At 41.3% G+C, this 17,028-nt stretch overlaps 1 protein-coding gene across 1 annotated transcript; it reads left to right on the plus strand.

Annotated features, from left to right (window-relative positions):
- Positions 1 to 1,012: 1,012 nt before the first annotated feature.
- LOC121951464 (angiopoietin-related protein 1-like) lies at positions 1,013 to 13,673 on the plus strand. The gene is made up of 5 exons (XM_042497794.1): positions 1,013 to 1,199; positions 5,989 to 6,828; positions 9,159 to 9,352; positions 10,428 to 10,698; positions 12,176 to 13,673. Exons 2-5 carry the CDS (start codon positions 6,027 to 6,029, stop codon positions 12,361 to 12,363), a joined length of 1,455 nt encoding a protein of 484 aa, XP_042353728.1. The 5' UTR covers positions 1,013 to 1,199; positions 5,989 to 6,026; the 3' UTR covers positions 12,364 to 13,673.
- The last annotated feature ends 3,355 nt before the right edge of the window (positions 13,674 to 17,028 follow it).

The raw sequence follows: 17,028 nt of genomic DNA on the forward strand, positions 1-17,028 counted from the left end.
AATATGCCAAAGCTACTGGATGGTCCAGAATCACTCAGTCATTAGATTAGAGCTGATGGGAAACAGCTTTTGGTGGAGTAAGTAGACTATGAGAAATTGAATGAAGCTGACAGATGTGTGTGCGAAAGGAAGAAAAAGTGAGTTCATGTACGACTTCTGCAAGTCTGACAGACAAATTTCATGCGTGGGAGACAATATAACATTGTAAACAAGACCTTCTGAGAATTACATGATGACAGCTTCACTGATTTTCAGTGCCTTCACCACTCCTGCTGACTCAAAGCCAATCTGATTCATCCACTGTAAAAATCTAACAAGTTGACCCCACTTAAAATGATCCTAGACACCGATTGCCTTTAAAAAGTCAAGTAAATATAACCAATAATCTTAATTCATGTTTACTTTATACCTAATTGTTTTTTACTAAAAATGTATCTGTATTCACATAATTTTGTGTTATTGCAACAGAAAAATGACAATTGAAATCACCTTGTCAATCTGACTTAACTTGATCATCACAAAGAGGATTTTGCCAATGATGAAGTAAGGAGATCTGTAAGTTCTGTTTTTTTAACATGTTTAAGAAAATACAAATATGACCAGCTAGTTTGCAACCAGCAAAATACAGATAGAAACTTGGTTTACTGAAGTGGCTCAAACTTAGACAGATTAATTTGATTAAACTTGTCATTTTTAAGATGCAACAACTTCACAAAATTAAGCAAATATAACTACATTTTAGGTGAACTTAAGAATTAGATGTAAAGATAAGTAGTTCAATTTAATTACATTTTTCAAGGCAATTGGTTTCCTCTTTTTTTTGTAAAATCAACTTGCCAGATTTTACCGTGTAGTTTTTCATTTCTGGTGAAACCTTACATTAGGAGGAGTCTTTCTTTTCTTCCCAAAACTTTTTGCGACATCAGAGGAGGAAGGCAGGGCCAAGCCGTCCCTCTCTGCTCAAACTACAGAGAAAATCACACCATCAGCCTCCCTCTTTCTGCATGGACCACCCTCTACTGTTCTCCTAGTGGACGGTGTTTGTGTGTGCCATAGCTGCCTGCAGGCCTTCAATGAGAGCAAAGGGAGAGTGAGAGGAGCAGAATGGAAAGCATGAACCTGTGTAGAAAACACAACTGAGGCACCAAGCTGGGTCTTACCTGCACCTCCTGGACCGCTGACTGAACTCACTGACACAGGTAAGATTTTTGAATTTTTATGTGATTTTTTTTTCTTTGGAAAAGTTTTAAAACTGCTGACACTTTAGATTTTCCCAGTCATCACGAAAAATGCCAATTTACACATAAAAAGTTAATGTAGAACAATTAAATTTTGCGTAACAGTGGTTCCCTGTCCAAAAGTGGGTCAGGGATCCATTCTGACTGGACCGAAGGTGACTCATGAACATGTCAAGTTTGTAAAAACGTTTTTTTTTTTAAGTACAATGAGTTTCCAGCACAGAGCTTTTATTATAAAATGGCATGTCTGTTTATCCTTGCAGTATCGTTTATTGCTTTGTGTTCTAGCCCAACATCTTGTTTAGATTTTTTTTTTTTAAAAAAAATAAACTTAAATATTTGGTAATTTGGAGTGTTTGGACCTTGAACTAATGAGAAATCTGGACTGGACCAGTTGGGAACTACTGCTTTGATTTATCATAAAAACTGTGGATTGACTATAAAATGCTCAATTTAAATAAACTTTTGCATTTTCAAGTAATTTATATTTGTTTTTAAATTCCATATGTGATAGAAGCCCATGATCATATTAACCATGCAGCATAAAGTTCATGCATCACGTTGTCCCCTCGGCAGACGGACCTAATCAGTGGCACCATCAGAATAAGTTGTGGGCTAATTGGCACGGTCCTTAAAATCTGCTAGCCCAGAGCAACAAGCCACAACAAAGTCACGCTGGAAACCTTCCTGATATGCAGTATATTCATGGTGTGTGTTGAAACAAAGTTGGAGAGAAATAACAGGATGCAAATGTGGAGGATTTGAGGGATTTAGTGTGAGATAAAATCTTTTAATTGGGGAGCTCACCAGTAGACAGAGCTCAGTGCCACCACTTAGTGGGCCAAATGGTAGTTTGTCCTCATGTTCCTCTGGGCTGGGAAAACCAGGCACCGCAAAGTTTGACCTGTCTGGTTAAGAGGGATTGCATTAATAAAGATGAGGTGGCTGGATCTGGTCAAGTCTGTTTCTAAGTGAGAAGCAGGAGAAAATCCACCTTTAATAATAAAAAAAAAAACATGGCTGCTGCGGCTGACTTGATGAAGACCAGCAGGGTGCGAACGACAGAGAGAGACCTGGTGGTAATAAGTAACTGCCGATGAGATTCACAGCCCTGGCTGAGGAGCCTCTGTGTAAACACTGTCACTCCTGTCAGGCCAGGGCCTGAGAGATTCATATTGTGGGGTTGGAGACGTGCAGACGGGCCAATTGCTGAGATGGAGCTATTGAAGGGGATGACCTGTGATTACGGAAAGACAGGAAAAAGTACTCCCCGGGTAATAATAACCAACTGACAGTGCCAAGGTGTTTCTGAGCCCTGACACATGGCCCGTTTTCCTGAAAGTGCCTTTTCCTTTGACTTTAGATGGTTTATGATCTATTACAAAACAAACTGCAGCTTATTCCATATTTTAAAGCTCAAGTACAGGCTTTGGGGCAATTTCTCATGCTTCTGAAATTTTAAGTTATTCAAAATGAATGTTGGCTCAGATACTTTATTTCCAACCCAATCGCCAGAATAAATGTTGGCATTATAAGTTTCTGCAAACCACGGATATGTCACATTTGTACATTATTATGTAACAGACACATTGAAACTTACATTTTAACAACATTGTGGTTAACGTGTGGTTAAGTTTAGGCACAAAAAAACATGTGGTTATGATTAGGAAAAAAAATGCTTTTGGTGTTGGTGGCACAGTCCCATCTGAAACATAGCAATGTCATGGTATAAAAAAAATGTTGTTTTTTGTGGCACTATCCTAGCAGAAAATGCACTGTTGTCTTGGTTAAAAACAACTGTTTATTGTGTCAGAATCCAAGCAGGGTACGCAGCAATGCCTTGATAAAAAGCAGTGGCTTTTGTGGCACTATCCTGGCAGCAAACACAGTGTCTTGGTAAGAAACAACCGTTTTTCGTGGCATTAGCCCGGCAGGAAATGCAGAATTGTCTTGGTAGAAAAGAACGTTTTTCCAGGCGATTTCTCGGCAATAAACACAGCAATGCCCTGTTTAAAAAAATCAAACAAAAAAAAATGTTTTTCGTGGTACTACTCCAACAGGAAACACAATGTTGTTTTTTATAGCACTATCCCAGTAAGAAACACAGCAATGTCTGAAAAACAACTGCTTTTCTTAGCACTATTCTAACCGGAAACCCAGCATTGTCTTGGCTAAAAAAAACAATGAACTATCCCAACAAGAAACATGGTATTATCCTGGCAAGAAAGTGTTGCCACTATTCTTTCTGGAAACACAGTGATGGGTGGCTAAAAAACACCCAAGTTTAGGTTCCAAAAAGCTGCTGGAAATGTAACAATGACTTGCTTAAAAACAACCATTTTGGTCGGTCTTGGCAGGCATCTTACCTAGGTGTCACGGCATCCACCATCCCCAACTGCCAAAAATAAAAGCCAGCTCATACACCATGTCACTTTAGAAATGTTGATATGGTACATGTGAAATGTACAAATGTAGCATATTCGTGATTTGCAGAAACATACACTGCAAACATTTTCTTCTGGGAACTGGGCTTTTCTTTCTTTCAAGAAATGGCATTTGTGTGCTTTATGAAACACAAAAACTTAATGTTATATTTTTTTTCCGATGACAATGATAAAAGGGCACTATTCTGCTACAGCAGCAGTTTGAGCTTAGGTAATGCTCTGGGATCTGTCCCATTAACTGTGGTCAGGACTCTTCAGTGTAGCTAAACATCAAGAGGAGACCACAGAAATGATTCAAAGCCCCTGCTGTCTCTGTCTTGGACTCATCTAATTCCACTTCTTTGGCATCTGTTAAAATCCTCAGCAGATTTATTTTGATGAGCTCTGATATGAAGCGGGTGTGTGCCTGTCAGAGGTGTTGGATGAAGGTTACTTAACCTCCTTGGCCATATCCACCAGACTGCCTTCTGGTTGGATTTGGCCATAAATCAGCCCAAAGTTGGCTCACCATTAGCTCCACTTCCAGAGCCAAGCCTTGCTATTGAATACAGAGGGAGGGATCTTTCACTTAGCATGCATTTTTTGAACATCACCCTCCCCTGCTCCATTCGTCGTGCTGTCAAAACCAATAAGATCAAAACACAAGCTTTCCTCCCAAAAACAGATTCCAGAAAACATTACTCATAAATCAGGGAATCCTGCTCCCCCTGCTGCTCCTCAAACACATCAATTTCTTTTATTCCTCACCAAATTCCAATTTATCTGTCTGAACCAGCCAGGCAGAAATGGCGGAAGTTGAAATGAGTCAGTGAGGCCCAATCATAACCACCTGCTGACTTCTAGCATTTTTCTCATTACCGATACACGCAGTTCTACACCTCATGAATACTGGCAGCCAATGCTATCCCATTAAAGTGATATATTCACTGTCATTCATGGCCACATTAACTCAATTTTCTACAAAATATTTTCATTTTCAGTTAAATCTCTTGTCAGACTGAGAGGTTTTTAAAATGCTAATGCTCCCTGCGAGCTGGTGCAGGTATAATGAAAGGCAATATGGATGGTTCATGAGAGGCAGGAGCTCTAGAAATATGAAAAACAGATCCCAGCACTTGCCCACACCCAGACACCTGATACAGATGTGGTGAGAGCTGTAATGAAAGAGAACCCATGAGGGAATGTATTGAAAATCCAAGTTACGATAACAGATTTGTGGTGGGTGGGTGGCACTGCTCTTACTCCACCACAAGCGAACCAGAAGACACATCTTGCCAAGGGCAGGACTGAGTTGATACGATAAACCAGCTGTGTCTCTGTCACACTCCACTGCAAGTTTTCCCTTTTACATTTTAATGCTCAATTACTTCATAATTAAACAAGACTCTTGATAGGAGGCTCTCTCCTGTAGGCTATCATGCCAACAGAAGCACAGTGAATTGGATTAGATTGGATTAGAGGAAAAAAGAAAACACCTGGTAGGAAATTGTACATAAGTAGAAAATGAGTGGTAACAAAAAGAAAACCTCATCATGAATACTTGGACCAAAGGGATATTCTATATTTTCTTTTATGGCCAACAGATCCAATGACCACTGCCACCAATTAATTTATCATTCATGTTGCCAAAGCTTGATTTTGCACAATCCTCTGTGTCATTCCTCCACTGTTGTCTAAGAACTACTGACACCCTTATCAGCGACCCCACTATATCTTCCTTATGATGATCATGGACACTGAAGTGAAGTTTTAGTGCTGTCAGCAAAAAACAGTCCTCAACAAATGTACAGTTTACTTCTCTTTGAGGAATATTTGCTGAAAACTGCAGTGACCAGCTGTTTAAGGGAAGTGCTTTTTTTTTAAAAACAAAAATGAAGGATCTGCTTTGAGGCTTTATGCCAGCACCATAGACTGTATATAAACTGTACATATCTTTATACACAGTCTATGGTCACCCCCTACTCACAATGGCAATGTAAACATGCTGATGTTCAGCAGGTATAATGTTCATCCACTGGTTCCAAACATAACTGACCTGATGATGGCACAAGTTGAAAAGTCAGGTAATCATTAAAGTGATGACAGTTTATTCTAAGGCCAACATGAAAGTGTGTAACAAATTTCATGACAAAATATCTTGTGCTGACAAATTAGCTTGGGCTGAGTGCTAAAAGGCAGGATGGGGAGGTTGGAAAGTATTGAGAAATGCGTTGTCGGTTTTGTCTTCATATGGAATGTATTGACAATGAGCGTAAAACTAAATAACACCAAGTACAACGGTCTGCACTTCTCTTCCCTTGCTATAGATCTTTAGCTTGTTTGGTGATTAAAAAGAGGAGGTACCATGGGACCTGGAGCATGGAGCGTATTTCTTGTTTTTGGTCTGTCTTTGTGGAGCAATAGCCAAGCCCTCACAAAGCACCCCATCCTCTCTCGGATACGAAGGGCTCCAGAGGCCAATGGAGAAAGCAAGAAGTGCTCCTACACCTTTCTGGTCCCTGAGCAGAAGATCACAGGACCCATCTGTGCCGCCCGTGGCTACTCAACCGACAAGGACCGGGTGACACGCCTGGATGTGGCTGCGGTGCGCGACCTCCTATCGAAGCAGCGTAGGGAGATGGAGACTTTGAAGCTGGTGGTGGATGTGGACGGCAACTTGGTGAATGAGATGAAGCTGTTAAGGAAAGAGAGCAGGAACATGAACTCCAGAGTGACCCAGCTCTACATGCAGCTGCTGCACGAAATCATCAGGAAGAGGGATAACTCTCTGGAGCTGGCGCAGCTGGAGACACGCATCCTTAATGCCACTACTGAGTCACTGCGCCTGGCATCCCGGTACAGGGAACTGGAGGCCAAATACTCAGCCCTGTCTGCAGTGGTAAACAACCAGTCAGTGCTGATTGGAGCGCTGGAGGAGCGTTGTATGCAGGTGTACAGCCGCAGGCATGACCAGTCACACATTGGACCTCCACTTGTGCAGGTGGTGCCTGAGAACATTCCTGTTAACGTGCCACGATTCACCAATGAGATCCAGAGGGATAACACCCGAGGCTTTGCCCGAGAAAGGGGCTCTCGCTCTGGGCCGTCACCCACAAGTGGCACCCTGGAAGCTCAGAAACCTCCACATAGAAACTTCAGTGCTGAAGGTGAGTGAGAAATCCATCCATCCATGAATTATTATTGTTATTAATTATTATTATTATTCATTCATTCAGTCAGTCACAAAATCCAAAACAGCCATGGCAAAAATTCATAGCAGTCATGGCTTTCCAGGCCAACCATAGCAAAATAATAATCACTGACTTTGAATATAGCTGCAGGTGGGCCTGTGGCCTCATTTTAAAGGTTAAAGATTTGCAAATTCAGCTGGAACCCTGCTCCCTTCTCAGCAGAAAGAACACAAACCAGGATGGAAATAAAAATGTTGTAACGTCTCGATTGAGGCAGGGGACTTAAAGCAAAGCAAAGAAAGACCCAACCAGTGCGATTTTGCTCATCAACAGAAATTCCTGACACATTTAGATTGCCCTCGCCCAAGAATAATAAAGTGTGTAGGATTTCGGTGCAGCTGTGTATGAAAATGATCCCTTACAAGACTGTTCCATTGCATGTGAGACGTAGACAAAACCCAGGCTGGCATGATAGGCTCCTGCAAACCACGAAGTAGAGGCACTTCTGGTACATTTCTTGAAGTGCCTAGACCATAACTTTACATTATTATTGTTATATTATTAGCTTGGAGAGGGTTACTCACCCTTTAAATAAACTGACTGCTACATGTGCTATCAATTAAACATGTCATGAGAATGTTAAATTACCTCAAAAAAAGGCAAATGTTAGCCACTTACACATTGAGGTTAACAACACACCTATTTGGGGTTTTTTTTTACCTCAAATGAAAGCACGTATTTTCTTATTAAAGTGACTTAATTTCCCATATACTTCTCTGCTGTTCTGGGAGGACATAGTAAACATCTTTGCAGACTCAGATAAATGTGTTTTGCATTACTCTGTGTCCTTGTGTGATTTTGCTCTTGTTTACTGTTTTTCCCTACTTATTCAGTGCTCTGACTTCAGTGCCTTCTCCTCTTACCATGGCCTTCTTTGTCTCAGTTCTCTAGAACCAAAAGTTGCTAAATTTGCCCTTCAAATCTAAAATGTATTAACTATGTAATTGGTCAGATCTAAAAGATCAAAATCATATAATTTTATTATATGTTTACTTATATAAATTGTTGATGTCGTAGAAATGTATCATTTTGGGGGGGGGAAAACATGTTTTTTAGGAAGTATGAAACATGTGAAACCCTGCACTCTAGCAAGGCTAACTGGAAGGAAGTCATAGCTTGCCTTAGCTAAAGCTAATTACCATCTTTTTCCAACTTTTATCCTGTAATTGGAATTGATGCTCAAATAAGTCAGTAACTGAAATTGTTATACCCTATAAATGGCAGAGTTGGGAATGATGTCACACCTGAGTGACAAGTCAGAAAACCAAGACCTACTGGTTCTAAGCAGGTTACTCATTGTTAGCAAAATCAGTTGATAACAATGCATTGCATGGTAGGCTATTTTACATGTATTAATACAGAAGAAAGTCCACAGATTGGACAGTACTGTGTGTTTGGCTAATTTAATGAGAAATAAACATAAACTGTATAAAATAATGGGCGGAACCACTGTGACCTCACCCATTTAGCATAGAATTTAGCATTTAAACACTGAACACAACTTCTTTTAGGAAATGAATGTTACATTTGACTTTCAATGAACTGAAAAAACACTGAAATAGTGACAGCTACTGTTGCGCATGTTACGTTACCTAACCAAAGCTGTCGTCGCGCAAGAGACAACAGACAGCACCTACGTTGGAACAGGCCTTATATAAAAATTCACCCCCGTACAGTTGTCATGAAGTGGGAAATAAGCTATAGGGACCAAAACTGATTTTGTAACAGGCTGTAAACATGTTTATTTCTGCTGTAAAGTTGGACATTTTAACATTAGGGTCTGTGGGGATTGACTGACTTCTGGAGCCTGCCTCAAGTGGCCATTCAAGGAACTGCAATTTTTGGCACTTTAGCATTGGTTTCATTTTCAGCCCTGGAGGTTACCACTTGGTCACAAATGAGAAGTGCTACTAAACAGTCTACATCAACAATACAGCTATTGTTGATGTACGGAGCAGCCATATTTGATTTTGAGGTCAGGGTTTTGGAGATTTTTCCGACTTTCTGAGTGGAAATATATCATCGGGGGAGGTTCCAGCTGAAATTTCAGACTTTTAACAGACAGTTAAAATGAAATGCATCAAGAGCCCAAACATAGATTGTCGACACAGACTTTTATTATTTTGTTTGGGGCTGAGGCTGGCATTTATTATCTTAAAGAAAGCACCTCAAGTTAAGAGTTTACAACAATTTGCTGTTACACACTCCTCCCACCTGCCTGCCTCTCTTGTTATTCTTTCCTTCAGGCCCATTCAGGGACTGTCTCGCAGCGCAGGAAGCCGGCCACAGCACCAGTGGCATGTACCTGATCAAACCTGACGAAGCAGAGAGGCCAGTGCAGGCCTGGTGTGAACAGGATATAGACAACGGGGGCTGGACTGTTATCCAGAGCAGGAGAGATGGATCCGTCAACTTCTTCAGGAACTGGGATAACTACAAGGTGATGACATGTGACACTTCCTCTGCCCTGCCGGTCTTATTTTTCTCTAACATGAATATCTGGGTCATCCAGAGACAACAGGGGTGCCGCTATATGACCCATCTAGAGGGACCATCTGGGGTCTTTGGGACTACTGAGCCAGGATCCTTGTGTTTTCACTTAGTGTGAAATATAACGCCTCGTCAGCAGCACTATTCATCCGAGGTCATTTAGTTTGAGATTCCCATTATGAAATATTAGACAGCCCTCTAGGTATGTTCCACAGCTCAATCTGCAGCCGTTTCTTTCCAAAACCGCTACTACTATGGTGCCTTCCTGGACGGATGGCTGGTTGGCTTATTGCACCACACCATATAGACCCTCTCATCAAAGCTCTGTGAGAATGAGATGGAGTATATCGCTGCTGGCAGCTTCGCCAATCCAGTGTTCCAGTCTGCCCGGCCAGGGTTGTGCATGTGTAACTGTAAGCTAAATTGCTCTCTTCAACATTGATTTGCCTCTGCGCTCTCCCACAAAGCCACCACATGTACATATACACACACACACACACAGCAGCGGAGAGGAGGCCCTGGACTGAAACCCTACATCATTCATCATCTGCTGGCTCACCCAGCTAATCCACAATCACAAACCTCAACCTTCTCTACCAAGTGAAGTGTTCTGGAGGCACATGGCCAGACACAGATTGCTCGCGGTTATTCAACACAAGCGCCCAGGCCAGTTTCGCCATTAGCTGTGATCCAAGTGGGGTTTGAGTGACGAACTAGCGTTCTGAAGATGGATGCTTATTTTCCTGCATACACTCTACAACATGTCTTTGTTAGGATTTTCAAAGACAGGTTGGCACTCTTCGGCACAGCTTCTTTCTTTTGATGTTTTGTAGTTAAATACAGATCCAGAATGTCATCAAAAAGAAAATTCTCATTTGTTCTGTTAAGACACTCACCACAAGGGGGTTTTATATTCCCAAACAATTCTCATGTTTCTAAACTCCTCAGTCTACCACATCAAAAACAACGCTCATTATTTTTTGTACTCTCCCTTTAACCTTCCTTTTAATCTTCCTTTGACTCAGAGCGGCTTTGGCAACATAGACGGGGAATATTGGCTTGGTCTGGAAGGCATCTATAAGCTGGGGAGGCAGGGAGACTACAAGCTGCTGGTGGAGCTGGAGGACTGGATGGACAAGAAGGTGTACGCTCAGTACAGCAGCTTCCATCTAGAACCTGAGAGCGAGGCTTACCGCCTGCGCCTGGGCACCTACCAGGGCAACGCCGGGGACTCCCTGAGCAGCCACAACGGCAAACAATTCACTACTCTGGATAGAGACAAGGATGCCTTTTCAGGTAGATGAACATGGGGTCCCTTTGTGCTCTTGTAGTAGTATATAGTCTATGTAAAAGTCTATCCAAGTGCAGCATTTTTTACAGAAATTTCAAGCTTCTCTTTTAATATTATGACACTGGAATTTGAAGGTTTTACCAGCAATGTAAGTGGGTTTGAGATATTTAAGGGAGAGTTTGGGTCTTTTCAAGTGGGCTTGTATAAGGTGCTTATCCATAGTCAGTGGATTACATACAGTGGATGGCAGCCAGCATGCTTCCAGTTTAGAGAAGCAGCAGGAGGGACAACGTGGAAGCTTAACAATGTACATATACGGATTTGAGCAGCAATAAAACATATATTCACCAATTTAGTGTACACTACATACACACTTACATTAAGTTCATGCAAATCATAAGAATATTTTCACCACCTTTTCTTGATGCAGATAGCCAGAAGCTTCAGTTCTTCCCTCTTCGCTCTTGTCAAAGGCACCATACTCCATTGACAAAAATAGTCATTTTGTCTACTGCTGCCTCAATCAGTTTCTGTTATTGCATGACTTTAGTGAAAGTAACCCCTTTAAAATGCCAAAGTCAAACAATAACACATACTAACTAACCAATTAAGGCAGCAGTATACCAGCAACCTTTATGCTTTAATTACTATTTTTCTCACTGGAGTTTGGCTTTGAAAAGATAGTAACACAAAAGTTTCATTTCCCCGTCGGAAATCACTGTCTGATGGCAAGATAAAGCTGTGAAAATATTGTAAATATATCATACAATTAAACTAATATTTATTAGGTGGCTTAAATACGTATTGATGTTGCCCCCATCCACGTTAGCTTCAGTGTTGAACTTCTGTCTGCTTCTCCAAACTCAGGGTGTGCCAACTGACATCTAGCCTACTATATGTAATACACTGACTATGGATATATAACTCATATAACCCCACTTCAAAGATCCAAGTTACCCCTTTAAGTTTTAAAGTTTTCACACCCCCTACAGCAAATCTTTTTTTCTCTCTTTTCTTTTTGTTTGTTACTGTTGGATCACAGATAGACCCACATGCAAAGACCAAATGAATGTGGCATCAGTCCAATTGTTGTCTGGAATCTCACAACGCCTCATGAAGCAATTCACTCACATCCATTAGAAAATACATTGTTGTGATGACCGACTAAAAGTGTGCAAATCATTAATGTGACTTTGTGTCAGACAGCACAACTTTTTATGTGTATACATAATCTTGGAGACAAGGAATATAACAAAATTTTAAATTTTTTGCAATTGGGGCAAGCTCTGGAAGCTCACAGCTACAAGTGAGGAGTGGCAGAGGCAGTGACTCATAATATGTTCGCTTCCAGTGAGTCTTGGCAAAATGTTTTTTTAAAGAATTCTGTGTAAGTGCAGATGTTTTCACACCAAATAGATTTCTTTGAATTATTTAACTCTCTTTACAGAGCTAATCGTTTCTCTCCCTGTTTCCCCACAACAGGTAACTGTGCACATTTCCATAAAGGTGGCTGGTGGTACAACGCTTGCGGCCAAGCCAATCTGAACGGTGTCTGGTACACTGGAGGAGTCTACCGCAGCAAATTCCAAGATGGTATCTTCTGGGCCGACTATGGTGGAGGCTTCTACTCTATGAAGGCTGTGCGTATGATGATCAGGCCCATAGACTGAAGATGTACTGTAAGCCAGGCTGGTCTAGGGGCGGCTATGGAGGCCGAGGCAAACTTGAACCTCATTCTGACTGTATGTGATCATCAGCAACTGGTTGATCCATGATAAAAGAACTACACTGATGGTCCAACCATCAGTAGCAACTTGAACTGCCTCCTCAAACAGACATGGACTCTGCGTGAACATCGCTTTCTTTATATCATAATAAATGCACACATGTGCTGCATTTCCACTGCACAATTCGGCTTAACTCGACTCACTTTTAGTACCAGGTTCCTTATCCTATTTTGTTTTTCAGTGTGGATAGTACCAAGCAACGCTGGCTTTTGAAGCCAATGTCACATAGTGGCCAAACATGGAATTACAACGTCCAGTCTGTCGCATGATGACATTCAGCCAGAAAACACTTTTTTCCATAGACTACCACTGGGAAAGAGGTGTCTGCAAATCAGTTGGTACATTTTTTAAGCGTCACAGCCCCTGCGAAATTAGTCGATTCACTATCAGAATTTGATCTATCCGGTCCGGTAACATTTTGAATGTCTAGAAGAGGTGCACAATTAAATCCTTTTTATCCACATTCAAGTTAGTGGAGGACTAAACCTGAAGTTAGTTGCTTTGCTGGCTGAGGTCTCCGATATGCTCTTTAACAATGTAGTATATCCGGGCAATTTCATACTGCAGAAATCAAGCTTTGTAGCTTCATGCACCACTGAGCAACTTTCACTGGAATGAACCAGGTCCTGCCTCCAATGCTGTACGTAAGGTTTTCAAACATCATCTTCAGCGAACACTCACTGAATCCTTTCATTGGCAACAAAACAGAGGAATGTCTGCACATAGTTTTGTGGTTTTTTTAAAGTCTGTCTTGAGTGCATGAAAAAAACTGCAGTCATTATTGACGGTAGCTTTCTCCTGGATATCCTATGGTTCACAGGCGATGATTCCAGTGACAACTCTTTCCGACTAATCAGTGGTCTGCAGTGCTCATACTCCGCAATCTAGTATTGCCTTAGCTTGTTTTGAACTTAACTGAAGTAATACAAAAAAAAAGACCAGTTACTGTCCACCATTTTTCCATTTTCTGTTACCGCTTATAACATCTAAAGAGTCGTGGAAGTGGAGACCATCCCAGCTGATATTAGGCAAGGGACACAGTACACCCTGAAAAGGTTATCCACAAGTTTTTCTAATGGAAACCCCCCAAAAAAGCAAGTTGAGTTGAGCCATGCCATACCTTGCAATGGAAATGCAGCATCAAAGGGATTGAGGGGACATGTCTATTTAAAGTAAGCCATAAAGCTCCTTTAACCACCATATGATGGTAAAGGGACATTAAGAATAATTTAGAAAATGTTGCAGCTAAATAATACAGGCTGTCTGTGTGATGAAGAGACCGCAGTGTTTTCCTCATTACCAGGTCTCCCCATGGAGATGAAGCACCACATCCTGACAGAACTTTAATGGTATTGATTTCATTCATAAGCTTTAGCATCACAGGATAAATGCAGCTCTTCCTACCTCGCCAAGACAATCATGTGGGGCGAAATGTTCATACATGGTATTTAACTTGTGCTATAGTTGCTGGGAGCGGGGAAATATGTTTTGTTAATACATTTATAGATTTATTTAGAATCTTTGTCCACTTCCAGAACGCCATTAGGAGTTGGAAAAAGGCAGGTGGTGTAAATACATGTTTTATGTACATTTGATTACACAAAAATAGTACTGCTTTTATTTTCCCTCCCTACATTTAAAATGACCTTAATACTGTATGTTAAAGTACTTTGTCAAAGTGCATATGACCAGAAACGATAATTTATGTGTACAATTAACTTATCATAACAGTGAAAAGGGCCAGGTGTCCTGAGGGAACCGCAAACGATCCTAATTTCCTCCACTGTATAAAATGACAATCATTCACAAAGTGTGCTTGCACGTATGGAAATTGCTGTTATATGTTTTTCTCGTTTGGCTGTTGATTAAATTTCAGTATGGCTGGGAAAGACGAGCATTGTTGGAGGAAAAAAAAACAACCCTGAATTACGTTTTGTTTTGAGTGGTTTTTGAGCACGAAAAATATGCCGACCAAGTGTGCTGAGAGTTATAGGCAACGAGACAGACAACGAGAAACACATTGCTGAAAGCCAGACAGGATGAAGAAAGAAAAAGAGCGGAGAAAGGAGGGAGGGGAGTGGGATGAACTGGGATGGAACTGGTCCAAATTTCCAAGTTATTTTCCCCTCCTCTTCCTTTTAAATACAGAGAAATTTACATTCTTTCCACACAAAAGTGCTTGAACTGTATGTTTTCACAAAATATCTTTCATTGACAAAGTCACGGGTGCCTGCACTCTGTAATCACCGGTATGGAAGGAAAGCAGCATCCTTATGGGGAAACCATCCCAGAGGAGAGGGGAGCCGGGTGTTTTTATTTCAACTGGTGGGCCTGCTTTGAACAACGGCACTGTATCCAAGCGGCTTTGGTTTCTGAGCCTAAAATAGACCCTCATATTGTGCTCATATTATTGACCACAATTGCCTTCACACCCATTTGTTTAACAAACTTCTATAAAGCAACAAAACACAAAGCCGGGATACTGGTCAAATCCAGCTGGACATGGAAGCATGTTTATGAACATGTAAAAAAGCAGCATCTAATAAAACAGCATTATAATGTTAAAATGAAACGGCAATAAAAGCTGAAACCAGTGAGTCACATAGTTGGCAGACCAATATTACACAACCAACAGTCAATAAATGGAGAACGTTCAGGGTCACTTCAGGGGACACTCTTGCTCTTTTGGATCTCCTTTCAAGTGCCATGCTGATTTATACTGTTTACCAAGTCCTAATTAGTGGGCAACTTGTTAGTTTTCCTCTGTGTTAACATTACATGCACATTCCAAACTTATCTTGTGGGTGTGAGTCATGCAGAATCAGAAGAAAGCATAATTGGCTTTAGCAATAATAAGAGCTCTTTTAAGTGTGCGTGGCTGTGTGTTGGCGTGAAAAAAGTTGTGAGGAGACAGATGAATACATCGCAGAGACATCTCGTTTTATGTGGTGACACATTTCTGCATGACTGGGCAAGGGCAAGTCATCAGTTCCAGTCTGGCTCTCAACCTACATGACTCCTTTTCATCGTCTGTTCTTTTTGTTCCACTATCAAACGAAGCACAGAGAATACATTTACACCTGAAATTTGTCACATAGTAGCCATCAAACTTCTGTAAGTTCTCATTTTTTTTAAAAAAAAGAGCCTGTTTATATGTTAATCTTCATTTTAAAGGAACCGTTTGACATTTTGGGGTGAATTAATTAACCTTTTTCTGTAAAGGGTTAGAGGAGATTGATGTTTTCATGGTAAATATGAAGCTAAAGCCAGCAGGCAATTAGCTTAGCAAAAAAAGGTTATCTTGTTATCTATGCTCATAAAGTGATCTTATCTCTACTCCTCACATTTTTACATTTGGGCAGAAGCACCCAACAGTATTATAATTACATACTTATAGTTTTTGTGTCTGGATGCAAAAGGTCCATGGATCTTGACGCATAAGAGGTCAGTGATAAGTCGCGTAGGTGGACTCACATGACACCTGACAAAAACAAAATTTAACATAACATGGGGTGAGTAATTATTACACAAACTGTCAGAAAAAGTTTGCATGGATAATTAACTGTTCAGTAAAACTGTTTTGTGATATGGCCACCTTCCTGTCACAAGGCTGCCTCTCAAACTTTGAGCCTAACCACCCCAGAGACGGCCAGTGTGTGAATCTCCATCAGCACATGAGCTGTAACCGAAGTCTTCCAATAACTCTGCCCACTACACACTGAAGCCTCACATTTTAAACAGCCTCATGGGGGTATGGAAATGCATGATTAGCCCACAGAAACCAAACTCCTGCTCAGTCAGATATTGGAAGAGCGAAGGTGACAATCTTGGCTCTAGCGAGGGGACCACACTCAGGCGCGTACCGCCTCGACTACCTGGCCAACAGACTAGGTATGGCAGAGCACTGCTGCAGTGTGGTCCTCTGAGAACCGCTGCAGGTTTCAGAGGTGAAAGCCTTCTTTGTCGCTGAGTGAAGCTTCGCTGTCTACGACTTTCACCACCAAGATGGCACCAGGCTCGGAAGATTTGCGGAAGAAGCTGGCTCCATGCTGTTTGCTGAAAGACATCTGCTGTTGGGGGAATGTCTGTGAGAGTGACTCATTAGCCCTAAAAAGCTCAGTTAGTGTCAACCAGCAAATCAACAGACAGGATGCAGAGCTGTTTTCTTTGAAAATAAGCACCGTGACTAATTTTTGCCCTAACTGGGACAGTCAAACCACTCCATAGCTAAGTCTGTTCCTAAGTGCCCTTTTGATTTAAAGTTTAACAGACACTTGTTTAAGATGGATGATCATTTGGAGGGATCTGGGAAGGCTCAGTGAGCTGCAGCCAGCTGCAGTTTCCACTCTCCCTTATTAGTCTAAAACATACAGTGGAGTGATATTTCATATAGCTGTGAAGCACACAAGCGAGTGCTGAGATTGCGAAAAGGATATTTATTTTAATGAGGTTACCTTTGACAGAGCAAAGTCAATCTAAGCACTGATCGCCACCCAGAGATACCAAACAAAGGAACATTTGAGCCATGGGAAGCATGCTTCTGGAGTT

Source organism: Plectropomus leopardus, chromosome 12, assembly GCF_008729295.1.
Source record: "Plectropomus leopardus isolate mb chromosome 12, YSFRI_Pleo_2.0, whole genome shotgun sequence".
Taxonomy (NCBI): Eukaryota; Metazoa; Chordata; class Actinopteri; order Perciformes; family Serranidae; genus Plectropomus; species Plectropomus leopardus.